The sequence below is a fragment of the Phocoena sinus genome, chromosome 3 (genome assembly GCF_008692025.1).
Source record: "Phocoena sinus isolate mPhoSin1 chromosome 3, mPhoSin1.pri, whole genome shotgun sequence".
In the NCBI taxonomy this organism is placed as follows: Eukaryota; Metazoa; Chordata; class Mammalia; order Artiodactyla; family Phocoenidae; genus Phocoena; species Phocoena sinus.
This window is the reverse complement of record NC_045765.1, coordinates 28,423,130-28,443,884: the sequence shown is the minus strand read 5'-3', so window position 1 is coordinate 28,443,884 and position 20,755 is coordinate 28,423,130. Positions and strand designations below refer to the sequence as shown.

At 40.0% G+C, this 20,755-nt stretch overlaps 1 protein-coding gene across 1 annotated transcript in view; it reads left to right on the top strand.

Moving 5' to 3' along the window:
• TENM2 (teneurin transmembrane protein 2) overlaps positions 1-20,755 on the top strand; it is a 1,008,125-nt gene that overhangs the window by 910,307 nt on the left and 77,063 nt on the right. The window contains exons 16-17 of the mRNA XM_032628422.1: positions 1,844-2,125; positions 2,956-3,223. Of these exons, the coding sequence (XP_032484313.1) occupies positions 1,844-2,125; positions 2,956-3,223 (550 nt within the window). The remainder of the gene's footprint in view (positions 1-1,843; positions 2,126-2,955; positions 3,224-20,755) is intronic.

Below are 20,755 nucleotides of genomic sequence, written 5' to 3'. Positions count from 1 at the left end.
GTGTGTTTGGAAATGCTCCGAGGAATCCCGCAATCTGTTGTGTAGTGGTGTGTGCCACAGACATGGGTGGTTTGGTGCTGTCATCCCAACGAGGAACAATTTCACTTCAAAACATTTGACTCTCCTGTACCCTCTACAAAACCATCCCCGGGCGTCCCTGGTGGTGCAGTGGTTAAGAATCTGCCTGCCAATGCAGGGGACACGGGTTTGAGCCCTGGTCTGGGAAGATCCCACATGCCGCAGAGCAACTGACCCCATGCACCACAGCTACTGAAGCCCTTGTGCCTAGAGCCCGTGCTCCACAACAAAGAGAAGCCACCACAATGAGAAGCCCGCGCACCACAACCAAGAGTAGCCCCCGCTGGCCGCAACTAGAGAAAGCCCATGCGCAGCAACGAAGACACAATGCAGCCAAAATAAATAAATTTAAAAAGAAAAAGCGTCCCCAGCAGCGTGCATGTCCCAAAATAAAATATAAACAATTAATAGAATAAACGCTTCCACCATGATATTTACCTTAATATTCATATGTTCCATGTTCACTCATTTTACGTCTATTGAAAACCACTAAAAGTGTTACCAAAATTCAGTGAAGCCAGTGAGTCCGTATATTTTCATGGAGTTTTTACTGTGATCCAGGAACTCTGCTAGTTGCTGGGGATTCTGAAGTGTATACAAGGGAGTACCACTGCCCTCAAAGAGTTGAGATCCCGGCGGAGGAGTAAAGCACAAAATTGAGAGGCTTCTCTCCATTAACGTTCTTTTCCATTAATTGGGGAAGAACTACCTTTATTTTACTTTACTAGTAACACCCTTCCATCCAGCTCTGGAGGAAAACAGTATAGTTTAAGAACGATTGTCAAAATAGCAGAAACCATTTCATCCAAATGCCAAATAATTTGTGTTTTGGAAAAAAGTATCAGAAGCAAGGCAAAATGGATGAAGGGGTTTAAAAAGTCCACACTTCTAGTGATAAATAAGTCCTGGATGTATGTATAACATGGTGACTATAGTTACTATTACCACATTGTATATTTGAAAGTTGCTGAGACAGATCCTAAAAGTTTTTAGCACAAGAAAAAAAAATTGTAACTAAGTGTGGTGATGAATGGATTTATGGTGGTGATCATTTCACAGTATATACAAATATTGAATTATGTTGTACACCTGAAACTAATATAATATTATATGTCAATTGTATCTCAAAAAACGTTAAGGTTCTGTGAAACCAACAGAAACAGTACAGGTTGATGAAAAGAAAGCTTTCACGAGCTCCTCCCTGTGTCCTAGAATCCAATCATCGTAACTCCACTATGTAGTGAAGACTCCTATTAGCCTAGCACGATGCTAAATGCTTTACACCTGGGCAGGGGGGAGGAGGGGGACATACATTTTCCGTAAAGGGCCAGGTATATCTATTTTAGGCTTTGATGCCATATGGTTCCTGTTAAAACTACCAGGCTCTTCCACTGTAGGTCAGAAACAGCTGGAGGGATAAGCCAATCAATGGGCGTGGCTGGGATTCCAATAAAACTTTTTACCAAAACAGGTCGTGGTAGCTCATGGGCCGAGTCGGCTGACCCCTACTTTGAATTCATCACAAGATTTCATCCTCTCAGCCACACCGGGACATTGGTATAATTATTCCCGTTTCACAGATGAAAAAACGGGGGCTGAGAGAGGGTTAGCAACTTGCCCACAGTCACACAACTAGTAAGTGGTAGAGTTTGGGTTCCCACAAAGCCCATGTTCTTCTCCTGCCTGCTCCGCCCCTCCCACTACTTTAAGCCTGGAGGTCAGAGCACCTGCCTGGTCTGCAGGTGAGTTCACCCCTCTCAGTGAGCTCACTTACCCCCTCTCCAGGTTTGACCTGATCGCCAATGGCGGCGCCTCCTTGACCCTGCACTTTGAGCGAGCCCCGTTCATGAGCCAGGAGCGTACCGTGTGGCTGCCGTGGAATAGCTTTTATGCCATGGACACTCTGGTGATGAAGACAGAGGAGAACTCCATCCCCAGCTGTGACCTCAGTGGCTTTGTCCGGCCGGATCCAATCATCATCTCCTCCCCGCTGTCCACCTTCTTCAGCGCTGCCCCTGGGCAGAATCCCATCGTGCCTGAGACCCAGGTAGGAGCACCGGGTACCAGGGTGGGACTCTCAATACTGCCCTGCCCCAAACTGGCTGGCTGACTTCCTCCCCCATCTCTCTCTGCCTGGATAAGCCAGAACTAATATTAAGGGGGAGGGACAAAAAGTAAGAACGCAGTAGAATTTGTAGTCACTGGAGAGAAAACTGAATCTCTCCTGGACATTCCGGATGTTTCCAGACTTTAGCAGTCACTGGAGCTTTTAATAGAATAAAAACAATACACATATGTGCAACGCACCTGCAAATTGCTTTTTATTCCTGTTAGTCACAGAGATACATGATAAGAGGCGCTTTAATGATCTACATCAGTGTTACGACAGAGGGCATATTACATTATTGCCTCCCTGTTGCTTTATAGCAATTGTCGGTGGAAGTTGCAGGTTCATATAATTACAGCCTCTTGTGGCCTCCTTGCATGCAACTAGCAATAAAGCCTGCTGTTCTTATTTACATCTTTTGCCAACAGCGTGGTTTTAAAAAGAAACACAACAGTGACCAAGAATAATTATTAATCCAAAATCATAACCTCAGCCACTTTGCTCCGTAGTGCAGGATAAAGTTTTGGTTGTCGCGGGGGGGGGGGGGGGGGGGGGGGGGGGGGGGGGGGGGGGGGGGGGGGGGGGGGGGGGGGGGGGGGGGGGGGGGGGGAGGTTTTCTCTCTTCTCAGCCATGGAACGTGGTTCCCGCACTCCCCCGTAAGGCGTGATGCTTTGGTGGGGGTGGTAGCAGACAGGTAGCCTTGGGTTGCAAGCAGCCCAGCTGCCGGGTGCCTTTGATGCAGTGTATCTACCTTGCGTTTCCTCTCCAGGTTCTTCATGAAGAAATTGAGCTCCCTGGTTCCAACGTGAAGCTTCGCTACCTGAGCTCCAGGACCGCAGGCTACAAGTCGCTGCTGAAGATCACCATGACCCAGTCCACGGTGCCCCTGAACCTCATCAAGGTTCATCTGATGGTAGCTGTAGAGGGGCACCTCTTCCAGAAGTCATTCCAGGCCTCTCCCAACCTGGCCTACACCTTCATCTGGGATAAGACGGATGCCTATGGCCAAAGGGTCTACGGACTCTCTGACGCTGTTGGTATGTTTCAGTTTCAACCCCTTATTGATTCTTGGATTTAGGCATGCATTAAATCAACCTGTATTTATTGAGTTCCTAGTATGTGCCAAGAACTATTCTAGTAGCCAGGGAGGCAGTGGTCCATAAGCAGACAAGCGTCCTCTTCCGTGGACTTCCTATTCTACTGAGGGATCGAAATAATAAACACAGCCTGGACAAGAAAATATCAGGCAGCGTTAGGTGCTAATATGAAAATAAAAATGTGTTGTATACTGGGGAAGAGGGGCAGCGGTGGGTGGGCGTTCAGGGAAGGTTCCTCAGCAGATGATGTTTAAACAGAGGCTTGAATGAAAGGAGCCGTGTGAAAATCAGGAAAAGAGCATTCTTTTCCTGGCAGAAAAAGAGAAGAGGGAGGTGTTTTTGAAGGACAAACATAGGCCAGTGTGGCTGGAATGTAGTGGACAGGGAGACTATTTGAGATGGGGAGAGAGGTGGGCAGGGGCTCGATCATGTTCCAGAGAGAACACTCTCAGGTGGCACAGAACCAGAGAACCAGAAGACGGAGCTAGAGGGGGGCTGAAAGCCACATGCTGTGTTTCAGGCTTTGCCTCTGAGGGGATCACGTGATTTCCCACTTGGGAAAGACCAACGTAAAGAGAAGGGTCGTATCGTTATCGGTCTTTGAAGAGTCGTGAGCTGTGGATTCATGTCAACCTACCCAGTATATTTTCTTACTTGTAGAAAGCTGTCTGGGATTCATTAAAATCCAGAATCCTGTATTTTCTTCACCAGTAGGCTTGTGGTTTTCAAGAACTGCAATAAGTTACCGTGGGACCAGAGGGAGAGGGTAAGCAAGTTGACTAAAGTCACAGCCCTAGCAGGCTACACATGCTCAGATTGCCCTTGCGGTCTGCTTCGCCAATGGGTGGAGTTAATAACTTAAAGACAGTAGTAAGTTACTGGAGTAACGAGTGCATTTAAATGTAAACAGTGGCTAATTTAATAATATTATGTCAGGCTTTAGCCAATATCAAAATGATAGCCAACATCAAAAAGAAGACTGCATATCATAAAGCACCGCATGTACTCCAGCTCCTACCGTTATCAACACATCTTGTTTCCTCCTTACCTTCATCCACTCCTCCGCCTCCCATATTTTTCTGAAGCAAGTCCCAAACATCAGATCATTTCATCTGTAGTATATCAGAGTGTATCCTTAAAAAAACACTTTAAAAGCATAACAACAATATCACAACAAAGAAACACAATAAGTTCTTAATATCGAATAGCCAGTCATTGTTCAATATTTCATTGCCTCATCTGTAGCATAAAATAAAGTAGTACTTTTATTTGTTTGACTCAGAATCCAATAAGATCTACCTTTTGCAACAAATTTTTTTGTATTATACAGGTTTCAGGTTTACAGCATTATAATTCGACATCTGTATACACTACAAAGTAATCACCACCACAGCTGTAGTAGTACCCATCACCATACAGCTGACCCCCTTCACCCATTTTGCCCACCCTCCAAACCCCTTTCCCCTCTGGTAACCACTAATCTACTCTCTGTATCACTGAGTTTGTTTTGTTATTATTTTGTTTGTTCATTGTTTTTTAGATTCCACATATGGGTGAAATCATTCAGGATCTGTCTTTCTCCTTCTGACTTATTTCACTTAACATAATACCTTCAAGGCCCATCACATTGTCACAACTGGCAGGCTTTCATTCTTTTCACAGCTGAGTAGTATTCGATTATATATACTGCAATTTCTTTTTTTTCTTTTAAACATCTTTATTGGGGTATAATTGCTTTACAATGGTGTGTTAGTTTCTGCTTTATAACAAAGTGAATCAGTTTGTACATATGTTCCCATATCTCTTCCCTCTTGCATCTCCCTCACTCCCACCCTCCCTATCCCTCCCCTCCAGGAGGTCACAAAGCACCGAGCTGATCTCCCTGTGCTATGCGGCTGCTTCCCACTAGCTCTCTACCTTACGTTTGGTAGTGTATATATGTCCATAGCCTCTCCTCTCGCTTTGCCACAGCTCACCCTTCCCACCTCCCCATATCCATCCTCAAGTTTGTTCTCCAGGTCTGTGTCTTTATTCCTGTCTTACCCCTAGGTTCTTCATGACATTTTTTTTCTTAAATTCCATATATATGTGTTAGCATACGGTATTTGTCTTTCTCTTTTCTGACTTACTTCACTCTGTATGACACACTCTAGGTCTATCCACTTTATTACAAATAGCTCAATTTCGTTTCTTTTTATGGCTGAGTAATATTCCATTGTGTATATGTGCCACATCTTCTTATCCATTCATCTGATGATGGGCACTTAGGTTGTTTCCATCTCCGGCTATTGTAAATAGAGCTGCAATGAACATTTTGGTACATGACTCTTTTGAATTATGGTTTTCTCAGGGTATATGCCCAGTAGTGGGATTGCTGGGTCATATGGTACTTCTATTTTTAGTTTTTTAAGGAACCTCCATACTGTTCTCCATGGTGGCTGTACCAATTCACATTCCCACCAGCAGTGCGGGAGTGTTCCCTTTTCTCCACACCCTCTCCAGCATTTATTGTTTCTAGATTTTTTGATCATGGCCGTTCTGATTGGTGTGAGATGATATCTCACTGTAGTTTTGATTTGCATTTCCCTAATGATTAATGACGTTGAACATTCTTTCATGTGTTTGTTGGCAGTCTGTATATCTTCTTTGGAGAAATGTCTATTTAGGTCTTCTGCCCATTTTTGGATTGGGTTGTTTGTTTTTTTGTTATTGAGCTGCATGAGCTGCTTGTAAATTTTGGAAATTAATCCTTTGTCAGTTGCTTCATTTGCAAATATTTTCTCCCATTCTGAGGGTTGTCTTTTGGTCTTGTTTATGGTTTCCTTTGCTGTGCAAAAGTTTTGAAGTTTCATTAGGTCCCGTTTGTTTATTTTTGTTTTTATTTCCATTTCTCTAGGAGGTGGGTCAGAAAGGATCTTGCTGTGATTGATGTCATAGAGTGTTCTGCCTATGTTTTCCCCTAAGAGTTTGATAGTTTCTGGCCTTACATTTAGGTCTTTAATCCATTTTGAGCTTATTTTTGTGTATGGTGTTAGGGAGTGATCTAATCTCATACTTTTACATGTACCTGTCCAGTTTTCCCAGCACCACTTATTGAAGAGGCTGTCCTTTCTCCACTGTACATTCCTGCCTCCTTTATCAAAGATAAGGTGTCCATATGTGCGTGGGTTTACCTCTGGGCTTTCTGTCCTGTTCCATTGATCTGTCTTTCTGTTTTTGTGCCAGTACCATGCTGTCTTCATTACTGTAGCTTTGTAGTATGGTCTACAGTTAGGGAGCCTGATTCCTCCAGCTCCATTTTTCGTTCTCAAGATTGCTTTGGCTATTCGGGGTCTTTTGTGTTTCCATACAAATTGTGAAATTTTTTGTTCTAGTTCTGTGAAAAATGCCGTTGGTAGTTGGATAGGTATTGCATTGAATCTGTAGATTGCTTTGGGTAGTAGAGTCATTTTCACAATGTTGCATCTTCCAATCCAAGAACATGGTATATCTCTCCATCTGTTTGTATCATCTTTAATTTCTTTCATCAGTGTCTTACAATTTTCTGCATACAGGTCTTTTGTCTCCTTAGGTAGGTTTATTCCTAGATATTTTATTCCTTTTGTTGCAATGGCAAATGGGAGTGTTTTCTTGATTTCACTTTCAGATTTTCATCATTAGTGTATAGGAATGCCAGATATTTCTGTGCATTAATTTTGTATCCTGCAACTTTACCAAATTCATTGATTAGCTCTAGTAGTTTTCTGGTAGCATCTTTAGGATCCTCTATGTATAGTATCATGTCATCTGCAAACAGTGACAGCTTTACTTCTTTTCCGATTTGGATTCCTTTTATTTCCTTTTCTTCTCTGATTGCTGTGGCTAAAACTTCCAAAACTATGTAGAATAAGAGTGGTGAGAGTGGGGCAACCTTGTCTTGTTCCTGATCTTAGTGGAAATGCTTTCAGTTTTTCACCATTGAGGATGATGTTGGCTGTGGGTTTGTCATATATGGCCTTTATTGTGTTGAGGAAAGTTCCCTCTGTGCCTACTTTCTGCAGGGTTTTTATCATAAATGGGTGTTGAATTTTGTCGAAAGTTTTTTCTGCATCTATTGAGATGATCATATGGTTTTTCTCCTTCAGTTTGTTAATATGGTGTATCACATTGATTGATTTGCGTATATTGAAGAATCCTTGCATTCCTGGCATGAACCCCACTTGATCATGGTGTATGATCCTTCTAATGTGCTGTTGGATTCTGTTTGCTAGTATTTTGTTGAGGATTTTTGCATCTATGTTCATCAGTGATATTGGCCTGTAGTTTTCTTTCTTTGTGACATCCTTGTCTGGTTTTGGTATCAAGGTGATGGTGGCCTCGTAGAATGAATTTGGGAGTGTTCCTGCCTCTGCTATATTTTGGAAGAGTTTGAGAAGGATAGGTGTTAGCTCTTCTCTAAATGTTTGATAGAATTCACCTGTGAAGCCATCTGGTCCTCGGCTTTTGTGTGTTGGAAGATTTGTGATTGGTCTGTTCATATTTTCTATTTCTTCCTGATTCAGTCTTGGCAGGTTGTGCATTTCTAAGAATTTGTCCATTTCTTCCTGCTTGTCCATTTTATTGGTATAGAGATCCTTGTAGTAATCTCTCATGATCTTTTGTATTTCTGCAGTGTCAGTTGTTACTTCTCCTTTTTCATTTCTAATTGATTTGAGTCTTCTCCCTTTTTTTCTTGATGAGTCTGGCTAATGGTTTATCTATTTTGTTTATCTTCTCAAAGAACCGGCTTTTAGTTTTATTGATCTTTGCTATCGTTTCCTTCATTTCTTTTTCATTTATCTCTGATCTGATTTTCATGATTTCTTTCCTTCTGCTAACTTTGGGGGTTTTTTGTTCTTTCTCTGATTGCTTTAGGTGCAAGGTTAGGTTGTTTATTCGAGATGTTTCCTGTTTCTTAATGTGGGCTTGTATTGCTGTAAACTTCCCTCTTAGAACTGCTTTTGCTGCATCCCATAGGTTTTGGGTTGTTGTGTCTCCATTGTCATTTGTTTCTAGGTATTTTTTGATTTCCTCTTTGATTTCTTCAGTGATCACTTCGTTATTGAGTAGTGTATTGTTTAGCCTCCATGTGTTTGTATTTTTTACAGATCTTTTCCTGTAATTGATGTCTAGTCTTATAGCGTTGTGGTCGGAAAAGATACTTGATACAATTTCAATTTTCTTAAATTTACCAAGGCTTGACTTGTGACCCAAGATATGATCTGTCCTGGAGAATGTTCCATGAGCACTTGAGAAAAATGTGTATTCTGTTGTTTTTGGATGGAGTGTCCTATAAATATCATTTAAGTCCATCTTGTTTAATGTATCATTTAAAGCTTGTGTTCCCTTATTTATTTTCATTTTGAATGATCTGTCCGTTGGTGAAAGTGGGGTGTTAAAGTCCCCTAGTATGAATGTGTTACTGTCGATTTCCCCTTTTATGGCTGTTAGTATTTGCCTTATGTATTGAAGTGCTCCTATGTTGGGTGCATAAATATTTACAATTGTTATATCTTCTTCTTGGATCGATCCCTTGATCATTATGTAGTGTCCTTCTTTGTCTCTTCTAATAGTCTTTATTTTAAAGTCTATTTTGTCTGATACGCGAATTGCTACTCCAGCTTTCTTTTGGTTTCCATTTGCATGGAATATCTTTTTCCATCCCCTCACTTTCAGTCTGTATGTGTCTCTAGGTCTGAAGTGGGTCTCTTGTAGGCAGCATATATATGGGTCTTGTTTTTGTATCCGTTCAGCCAGTCTGTGTCTTTTGGTGGGAGCATTTAGTCCATTTACATTTAAGGTAGTTATCGATATGTATGTTCCTATTCCCATTTTCTTAATTGTTTTGGGTTCGTTATTGTAGGTCTTTTTCTTCTCGTGTTTCTTGCCTAGAGAAGTTCCTTTAGCAGTTGTTGTAAAGCTGGTTTGGTGGTGCTGAACTCTCAGCTTTTGCTTGTCTGTAAAGGTTTTAATTTCTCCATCAAATCTGAATGAGATCCTTGCTGGGTAGAGTAATCTTGGTTGCAGGTTTTTCTCCTTCATCACTTTAAATATGTCCTGCCACTCCCTTCTGGCTTGCAGAGTTTCTGCTGAAAGATCCCCTGTTAACCTTATGGGGGTTCCCTTGTGTGTTATTTGTTGGTTTTCCCTTGCTGCTTTTTTTTTTTTTTTGCGGTACGCGGGCCTCTCACTGTTGTGGCCTCTCCCGTTGCGGAGCACAGGCTCCGACGCGCAGGCTCAGAGGCCATGGCTCACGGGCCCAGCCGCTGCGCGGCATGTGGGATCTTCCCGGTCCGGGGCACGAACCGGTGTCCCCTGCACCGGCAGGCGGACTCTCAACCACTGCGCCACCAGGGAAGCCCTCCCTTGCTGCTTTTAATATGCTTTCCTTGTATTTAATGTTTGACAGTTTGATTAATATGTGTCTCAGCATATTTCTCCTTGGATTTATCCTGTATGGGACTCTCTGTGCTTCCTGGACTTGATTAACTCTTTCCTTTCCCATATTGGGGAAGTTTTCAGCTATAATCTCTTCAAATATTTTCTCAGTCCCTTTCTTTTTCTCTTCTTCTTCTGGAACCCCTATAATTCGAATGTTGGTGCGTTTAATGTTGTCCCAGAGGTCTCTGAGACTGTCCTCAGTTCTTTTCATTCTTTTTTCTTTATTCTGCTCTGCATTAGTTATTTCCACTATTTTATCTTCCAGGTCACTTATCCGTTCTTCTGCCTCAGTTATTCTGCTATTGATCCCACCTAGAGTATTTTTCATTTCATGTATTGTGGTGTTCATCATTGTTTGTTTCATCTTTAGTTCTAGGTCCTTGTTAAATGTTTCTTGCATTTTGTCTATTCTATTTCCAAGATTTTGGATCATCTTTACTATCATTATTCTGAATTCTTTTTCAGGTAGACTGCCTATTTCCTCTTCATTTGTTTGGTCTGGTGGGTTTTTATCTTGTTCCTTCATCTGCAGTGTGTTTTTCTGTCTTCTCATTTTGCTTATCTTACTGTGTTTGGGGTCTCCTTTTTGCAGGATGCAGGTTCGTAGTTCCCATTGTTCTTGGTGTCTGTCCCCAGTGGCTAAGGCTGGTTCAGTGGGTTGTGTAGGCTTCCTGGTGGAGGGGACTAGTGCCTGTGTTCTGGTGGATGAGGCTGGATCTTGTCCTTCACATGGGCAGGTCCACGTCTGGTGGTGTGTTTTGGGGTGTCTGTGGACTTATGATTTTAGGCAGCCTCTCTGCTAATGGGTGGGGTTGTGTTCCTGTTTTGCTAGTTGTTTGGCATAGGGTGTCCAGCACTGTAGCTTGCTGGGCGTTGAGTGAAGCTGGGTGCTGGCGTTGAGATGGAGTTCTCTGGGGGATTTTCGCCGTTTGATATTATGTGGAGCTGGGAGGTCTCTTGTTAACCAGTGTCCTGAAGTTGGCTCTCCCACCTCAGAGGCACAGCACTGACTCCTGGCTGCAGCACCAAGAGCCTTTCATCCACACGGCTCAGAATAAAAGGGAGAAAAAGTACAGAGAAAGAATTAGTAGAAGTAGGAAGGAAGGAAGGAAGGAAGAAAAGGTAAAGTAAAATAAAGTTATTAAAATAAAAAATAATTATTAAGAAAAAAATAAAAACGGATGGATAGAACCCTAGGACAAATGGTGGAAGCAAAGCTATACAGACAAAATCTCACACAGAAACATACACACTCACAAAAAGAGGAAAAGGGGAAAAAAATCATAAATCTTGCTCTCGAAGTCCACCTCCTTAATTTGGGATGATTCGTCGTCTATTCATGTATTCCACAGATGCAGGATACATCAAGTTGATTGTGGAGCTTTAATCCGCTGCTCCTGAGGCTGCTGGGAGAGATTTCCCTTTCTCTTCTTTGTTCTCACAGCTCCCAGGGGCTCAGCTTTGGATTTGGCCCCGCCTCTGCGTGTAGGTCGCCGGAGGGCGTCTGTTTTTCGATCTGACAGGACGGGGTTAAAGGAGCCGCTGATTCGGGGGCTCTGGCTCACTCAGGCTGGGGGGAGGGAGGGGCACGGTGTGCGGGACGAGCCTGCCGCGGCAGAGGCCGGCATGACGTTGCACCAGCGTGAGGTGCGTCGTGCGTTCTCCCGGGGAAGTTGTCCCTGGATCCCGGGAACCTGGCAGTGGCGGGCTGCACAGGCTCCCCGGAAGGGAGGTGTGGATAGTGACCTGTGCTCGCACACAGGCTTCTTGGTGGCGGCAGCAGCAGCCTTAGCGTCTCCTGCCCGTTTCTGGGGTCCGTGCTTTTAGCCGTGGCTCGCGCCCGTCTCTGGAGCTCCTTTAAGCAGCACTCTTATTCCCCTCTCCTCGCGCACCAGGAAACAAAGAGGGAAGAAAAAGTCTCTTGCCTCTTCGGCAGGTCCAGACTTTTCCCCGGACTCCCTCCCGTCTAGCCGTGGTGCACTAACCCCCTGCAGGCTGTGTTCACGCCACCAACCCCAGTCCTCTCCCTGCGCTCTGACCAAAGCCCGAGCCTCAGCTCGCAGACCCGCCCGCCCCGGCGGGTGAGCAGACAAGCCTCTCAGTCTGGTGAGTGCCAGTCAGCACCGATCCTCTGTGCGGGAATCTCTCCGCTTTGCCCTCCACACCCCTGTTGCTGCGCTCTCCCCCCTCCACCACCCGCAGTCTCCGCCCGCGAAGGGGCTTCCTAGTGTGTGGAAACCTTTCCTCCTTCCCGGCTCCCTCCCATTGGTGCAGGTCCCATCCCTATTCTTTTGTCTCTGTTTTTTCTTTTTTTCTTTTGCCCTACCCAGGTACGTGGGGAGTTTCTTGCCTTTTGGGAGGTCCGAGGTCTTCTGCCAGCGTTCAGTAGGTGTTCTGTAGGAGTTGTTCCACGTGTAGATGTATTTCTGGTGTGTCTGTGGGGAGGAAGGTGATCTCCGTGTCTTACTTTTCCGCCATCTTCCCCTCGTCCTCCCGCAATTTCTTTATTCATTCATCCATCAGTGGACAGTTAGGTTGTTTCCATATCTTAGCTATTGAAAATAATACTGCAGTGAACATAGAGGTGTATATATTTTTTGAATTAATGTTTTGGTGTCCTCTGGATATATACCAAGAAGGGAATAGCTGGGTTCTCTTAAATTTTTTTAATCTGTAGTTTTCCCTTTCATCACTAGCTCATTTTTCCCAGTTTTTCTGAGAAATAATTGACTTACATCACTGTATAACTTTATGACATACAGCATGATAGTTGATTTACTTATATTGTGAAATGATTAGCACAATAGATTCAACTAGCATTCATCTTCTCATAAAGAAACAATAAAAAAGAAGAGAAAAAAGGAAAATTGTGATGAGAACTCATAGGATTTAGTCTTTCAACAACTTTCCTGTATATCATACAGCAGTGTTAACTCTAGTCATCATGTTGTACATTACATCCCTAGTACTTATTTATCTTGTATCTAGAAGTTTGTACCTTTCCACCACCTTCATCCAATTTCCCCTTTCCCCACTCTCTGCCTCTGGTAAACCTCAAGTTTGATATGTTTTTCTATGAGTTTGTTTTGTTTTTAGTTCCACATATAAGTGAGATCATACAGTGTTTGTCTTTCTCTGTCTGACTTATTTCACTTAGCATAATGCCTTCAAGTTCCATGATGTTGTTGCAAATGGTAGGATTTCCCATTTTTTATGGCTCAGTAATATTTCATTGTGTGTGTGTGTATATATATATATATATACACACACACATATATATACACACACATATGTATATTGTATGTATGTGTATATATGTATACATATGCATATATATACACGCACATATATACACACACATATGTATATTGTACGTATGTGTATATATATGTATACATATGCATATATATATACACACACATATGCACACACACATATGTATATTGTATGTATGTGTATATATATGTATACATATGCATATATATATCCACACACACATATATACACACACATATGTATATTGTATGTATGTGTATATATGTATACATATGCATATATATACACACACATATATATACACACACATATGTATATTGTATGTATGTGTATATATATGTATACATATGCATATATACACACATATGTATATTGTATGTATGTGTATATATATGTATACATATGCATATATATACACACACATATGTATATTGTATGTATGTGTATATATGTATACATATGCATATATATATACACACACATATATACACACATATGTATATTGTATGTATGTGTATATATATGTATACATGTGCATATATATACACACACATATATATACACACACATATGTATATTGTATGTATGTGTATATATATGTATACATGTGCATATATATATCCACACACATATATACACACACACATATGTATATTGTATGTATGTGTATATATATGTATACATGTGCATATATATATCCACACACATATATATATACACACATATGTATATTGTATGTATGTGTATATATATGTATACATGTGCATATATATATCCACACACACATATATACACACACATATGTATATTGTATGTATGTGTGTATATATGTATACATGTGCGTATATATACACACACATACATATACACACACATATGTATATTGTATGTATGTGTATATGTATACATGTGCATATATATACACACACATATACACACACATGTATATTGTATGTATGTGTATATATATGTATACATGTGCATATATATATACACACACATATATACACACACATGTATATTGTATGTATGTGTATATATATGTATACATGTGCATATATATATACACACACATATATATACACACACATATGTATATTGTATGTATGTGTATATATATGTATACATATGCATATATATATATATATATACACACACACACACACATACTACAGTTTCTTTATTCATTCATCCATCATTGGACACTTACATTGTTTCCATATCTTGATTATGCTGCTATGAACATGGGAGTGCAAATATGTCTTTGACATAGTGTTTCCATTTCTTCAGATACATTCTCAGAAGTAGAATTGCTGGATCATATGGTACTTTAATTTTTAATTTTTCAGGAACCTCCATACTGTTTCCAGTCCCACCAACGTTGCACAGCGGTCCCCTTTTCTCCATATCCTCACCAGCATTTGTTATCCCTTGTCTTTTTGATGGCCATTCTAATAGGCATGAGGTGTTATCTCATTGTGCTTTTCGTTTGCATTTCCCTAATAACCAGTGATGTTCAGCATTTTTTCATGTATCTGTTAGCCTTTTGTGTGTTTTCTTTGGAGAAATGTCTATTCAGGTCCTTTGCCCATTTTTTAATTGGATTATTTGGGTTTTTTGCTATTGAGTTGTATGAGTTCTTTATGTGTTTTGGATATTAACTCCTTATCAGATCTACTATTTGCAAATATTTTTCCCATTATATAGGTTGTTTTTTCACTTTTATGGTTTCTTGTGCAGAAGCTTTTTTTTAGTTTGATGTAGTCCCACTTGCTTATTTTCCATTTTGTTACTTGTGCTTTAGGTGTCATAGCCAAAAACTCATTACTAAGACCCATGTCAAGGAGCTTTATTCCTGTTTCCTTATAGTTTCAGGTCTTACATTTAAGTATTTAATCCATTTTGGGTTAATTTTTGTAAGTGGTATACATATGGGTCCAGTTTCATTCTAGTACATGAGAATATGCAATTATCCTGGCACCATTTATGGAAAAGACTGTCTTCTTCCATTGAGTATTCTTGGCTGCTTTGTCAAATATTAGTTGACCATATATGCATGGGTTTATTTCTGGGCTGTCAGCTCTATTCCAATTGTCTCTTTGTCTGTTTCTATGCCAATACTATACTGTTTTGATGACTGTGGCTTTATAATATAGCCTGAAACCAGGACGTATGATGCATCCTGCTTTTTTCTGCTTTCTCAGTATTGCTTTGGCTACTCGGAGTCTTTTGTGGTTCCATATAACTTTTAGGAGTGTTTTTTTTCTACTTCCATTAAAAAAATGCTATTGGAATCTTAATAGGAATTACATTGAATCTATAAATGGCTTTTGGTAGTATTGACATTTTAACACTCTTAATTCTTCCAGTCCATGTACACAAGATACCTTCCATTTATTTGTGTTTTCTTTGATTTCTTTCAGTGTCTTGTAGTTTTCAGAGTAGAGATCTTTCACCGCCTTGATTAAATGTATTCCTAAGTATTTTTGATGCTATTATAAATGGGATTTATTTATTTTATTTCTTATTCAGAAAATTCATTGTTGGTGTATAGAAATGCTACTGGTTTTTGTATGTTAATTTTGTATCCTGCGACTTTACTGAATTTACTGATTAAGTCTTAACATTTTTTTTTGAGTCTTTAGGATTTTCTATGTATAAAATCATGCCATTGGCAAATAGGGACAATTTTACTGCTTCTTTTCCAGTTCTCATACATCTTATTTATTTTTCTTCCTGATTATTCCAGTTAGGACTTCTAATACTATGTTGACTAGGAGTGGTGAGAATGGGCACTCCTGTCTTGTTCCTGATCTTAGAGGAAAAGCTTTCAACAGTTTTCCGTTGAGTATGATGTTAGCTGCGGGCTTGTCATATATGGCCTTTATTTTGTTGAGTTGGGCTTTTTCTATGCCTATGTTGTTAAGAGTTTTTATCATGAATGGATGTTGAGTATTGTCCAATGCTTTTTCTGCATCTCTTGAGATAATCATATGATTTTTTTCTTTTATCCTATTAATTGGATTATCACATTGATTGATTTGCATATGTTGAACCATCCTTGCATTCCAGAGATAAATCCCACTGGATCATGGTGTATGATCATTTTAATATGCTGCTGAATTTGATTTGCTAGTATTTTATTGAGAATTTTTGCATCTGTACTTATCAGGGATACTGACCTGTAGTTTTCTTTTCTGATAGTGTCCTTTTCTGGTTTTGGTATCAGGGTAATGCTGGCCTGGAAAATGAGGGTGGGAAAGTGTTCCCTCCTCTTTGATTTTTTGGAAGAGTTTGAGAAGGATTGGTGTTGATTCTGCTTAAAATGTTTGGGAAAATTCACCAGTGAAGCCATCTGGTCCTAAGCTTTTCTTCATTGGGAGATTTTTGATTACTGATTCCATCTCTTGACTAGCAATTGGTCGTTCGGATTTTCTATTTCTTCCTGACTAGCAATTGGTCATTCAGATTTTCTATTTCTTCCTGATGCAGTTTTGGTAAGTTGTATGTCTTTAAGAATTTTTCCATTTCTTCTAGGTTGTTCAGTTTGTTGGTGTATAGTTATTCAGAGGAGCCTCTTATGATCCTTTGTATTTCTGTAGTATAAATTTTTAAATAATGTGTCCTTATTCATTCATAATTTTATTTGGGTCCTCTCTGTTTTTTCCCTAGGTAGTCTAATTAAGGGTTTGTCACTTTTGTTTACCTTTTTAAAGAACCAACTCTTTGTTTGGTTAACCTTTTCTACTGTTTCTCTCTTTTCTATTTTATCTACTTATGCTGCAATATTGATTATTTCCTTTATTCTGCTAACTTCGGGCTCAGTTTGTTCTTCTTTTTCTAGTTCCTTAAGGCACAAAATTAGATTGTTTATTTGGGATCTTCCTTAATGTAGGTGCTTATTGCTATGAACTTCCCTCTTAGAACTGGCTTTTAATGCATCCCAGAAGTTCTGGCATTTGTGTTTCCATTTTAATTTGTCTCTTTTCATTTCCCCTTTAGTTTCTTCCTTAATCTATTGGTTATTCAGGAGAGTGTTTTTTAATTTCCATATATTTTTGAATTTTCCAGTTTTCCTCTTGTTATTGAGTTCTAGTTTCATGGCATTGTGGTCAGAGAAGATATTTGGTATGATTTTAATCTTCCTGAATTTGCTAAGACTTGTTTTGTGGCCTAACATATGGTCTATCCTAGAAAATGTTCCACGTACACTTCTGCCATTGTTGGATAGAATGTTCTATGTATGTTTGTTAGGTCCATTGGGTCTATAGTGTTGTTGAAATTCTCTGTTTCCTTTATGACTTTCTGTCTGGATGATCTGTCCATTTTTGAGAGTGGGATATTCAAGTCCCCAACTTTATCCTATTATGGTTTATTTCTCCTTTTAGCTCTGCTAGTTTGTGCTTTATATATTTACATGCTCCACTGTTGGATGCATAAATATTTATAATTGTTATATCTTCTTGATGTATCTACCCCTTTACCATTATATAATGGCCTTCTTTGTCTCTTTTTAACACTTTTAGTTAAAGTCTATTTTGTCTGATATAAATATAGCTACCCCTGCTTTTTGGGGGAGATGGGATTACCATTTGCTTGAAAGTTTGCAATGCCTTTTTCCATCCCTCCATTCTCAGTCCATACGGGTCCTTATGGCTATAGTGAGTCTCCTATAGGCATCATAACATTGGCTATTGTTGGTTTTATTCGTTGAGCCATTTCATGTCTTTTGATTGGAGAATTTAATCTGTTTACGTTTAAACAAATTAATGATAGGGACTTAGTATTGTCATTTTATTCTTTGTTTTCTGGCCCTTTTGTGATCTATTGTTCCTTCTTTCTTTTTCTGCTGTCTTTGGTATTAGTTACTTTGACTTTCTCTCATGTTCCTTTGTGTAATTACTATAGATTTTTACCTTTACTTACTATGAATCCAGACGAGTTCCACCTTGTGCAACTGGCTGATTTCTCTTCAATTTTTTTTTTTTTTTTTTTTTTTAGCGGTGCGTGGGCCTCTCACTGTTGAGGCCCCTCCCGCTGTGGAGCACAGGCTCCGGACGCGCAGGCTCAGCGGCCACGGCTCACGGGCCCAGCCGCTCTGTGGCATGTGGGATCTTCCTGGACCGGGGCACGAACCCGTGTCCCCTGCATCGGCAGGCGGACTCTCAACCACTGCACCACCAGGGAAACCCCTCTTCAATTATTTTAATCTATGGTTTCTCCTTCCATTTCAACCTCTTTTTTTAGGTTTTATGATTTATTTGTTGAAGAAACTGTATTGTTTGCCTGTAGCATTTCCCATAGTCTGGTTTGTTTTCTGATTGCACACCTGTGGCTGTTTAACATATTCCTCTGTCCTATATCTCCTATAAATTGATAGTTGGACCTTGAGGCTTTCTAGGTTCAAGTTTGATATTTTATCTATACCAACTTGTTTGAGGTTTAACTGACATACAGTGTATACAACATAATGATTTTATATTTGTATATATTGCAAAATGATGACTACAGTAGATCTAGTTAACATCTGTCACCATACATAGTTACAAATTTTTTTTCTGGTGGTGAGAACTTTTAAGATCTACTCTCTTAGCAACTTTCGGATATACAGTACGGCATTACTAATTATAGTTACCATGTTGTATATCGCATCCCTGTGACTCATTTATTTTTTAACTGAAAGTTTGTATCTTTTGACTTTCTTCACCTGTTTGGTCCACCCAGCCCCTGCCTCTGGCAACCACCAGTCTGTTCCCTGTACAAGAGCTTGGCTTTTTGTTCTTTGCTTTGTTTGTTTTTATTTTTTTTTAAATTCTGCTTATGATCATCTTTGTTTCATAAACACTTTAAAAACATTACTTAGATTTCTCCAAAATTTTTTTAAATTAATTAATTTATTTATTTTTGGCTGTGTTGGGTCTTCGTTGGTGCATGCGGGCTTTCTCCAGTTGTGGTGAGCGGGGGATACTCTTCATCGCAGTGCACAGGCTTCTCACTGTGGCAGCTTCTTTGTTGTGGAGCACGGGCTCTAGGCGCGTGGGCTTCAGTAGCTGTGGCTCACAGGCTCTAGAGCGCAGGCTCAGTAGTTGTGGTGTATGGGCTTAGTTGCTCTGTGGCATGTGAGATCTTCCCAGACCAGGGCTTGAACCCATGTCCCCTGAATTGGCAGGTGGATTCTTAGCCACTGTGCCACCAGGGAAGTCCCCAGAATTTACTGTTTATCACAATAAAACATTGAGGCATTTAGAGCAAATGATATTCCTATTTACACAGATTTTTAGATCCACACATAGGTGAGATTAAACAGTATTTGTCCTTCTTTATCTGACTTATTTCACTTAACATAACGCCCTCAAAGTCTATTCATTTTGTCACAAATGGCAAGATTTCATTCTTTTGTACGGCTGAATAATATTTCATTGATTGTGTATCACGTCATTTTTATCCATTCATCTGTCGATGGACACCTTGGTTGTTTCTATATCTTAGCTATTGTAAGTAATGCTGCAACAAATATAGGGGTGCATATATCTTTTCACTGTTGATGTTTTTGTTTCCTCCAGATAGATACCAAGAAGTGGAATTGCTGGGTCCTATGGTAGTTTTATTTTTAAGTTTTTGAGAAACCTCCATACTGTTTTCCATAATGGCTGCAACCAGTTTACATTCCCAACAGCAGTGCACAAGGGTTCCTTTTCTCCACATCCTCTTTTTGATGATAGCCATTCTGACAGGGGTGAGGTGATATCTCATCATAGGTTTGATTTGCATTTCCCTGAAGATTAGTGATGCTGAGCATCTTTTCACATACCATTGGCCTTGTGTATGTCTTCTTTGGATAGATGTCTATTCATTTCCTTTGCCCATTTTTTAATTGCGTTCTTTGGTTTTTGGCTGTCAAGTGGTATGAGTTCTTTATATACTTTGGATATTAGCCCCTTATCAGATATATGATTTGCAAATATTTTCTCTCATTCAGTAGGTTTCCTTATCATTTTATGAATGGTTTCATTTGCTGTGCAGAAGCTTTTTAGTTTGATGTAGTCCCACTTGTTCCTTTTTGCTTTAGTTCCCTTTGCTTTGGATGTCAAATTCAAAATATCATTGCAATGACTGACATGAAGGAGCTTATTGCCTATGTTTTCTTCTAGGAGTTCTATGGTTTTAGGTCTTATATTCAACCTTTTAATCCATTTGAGTTCATTTTTGTGAGTGGCATAGAGTGGTACCATTTCTTTTTCTTTTTCTTTTTTTCACATGTGGCTGTCCAGCTTTCCCAACCCATTTATTGAAGAGAGTGTCCTTTGCCCATTGTATATTCTTGGCTCCTTTGTCATAAATTAATAGACTATGTATGCTTGGCTTTACTTCTGGACTCTCTAATCTACTCCATTGATCTTTGTGTCTGTTTTCATGCCAGCACCATACTGTTTTGGTTACTATAGCCATGTAATATAGTTTGAAATCTGAGCGTGTGTTGCCTCTAGCTTTGTTCTTCTTCTCAAGATAGCTTTGACAGTTCGGGGTTTTGTGGTTCCATACAGGTTTTAGGAGTGTTTTTTCTATTTCTGTGAAAAAACAGCAGCGGAATTTTGATAGGGATTACATTGAATCTGTACTTTGCTTTGGGTAGTATGGACATTTTAACAATATTAATTCTTCTAATCCATGAGCATAGAGTATCTTTCCATTTATTTGTGTCTTCTCCAGTTTCTTTCATCACTTTCTTGTCATTTT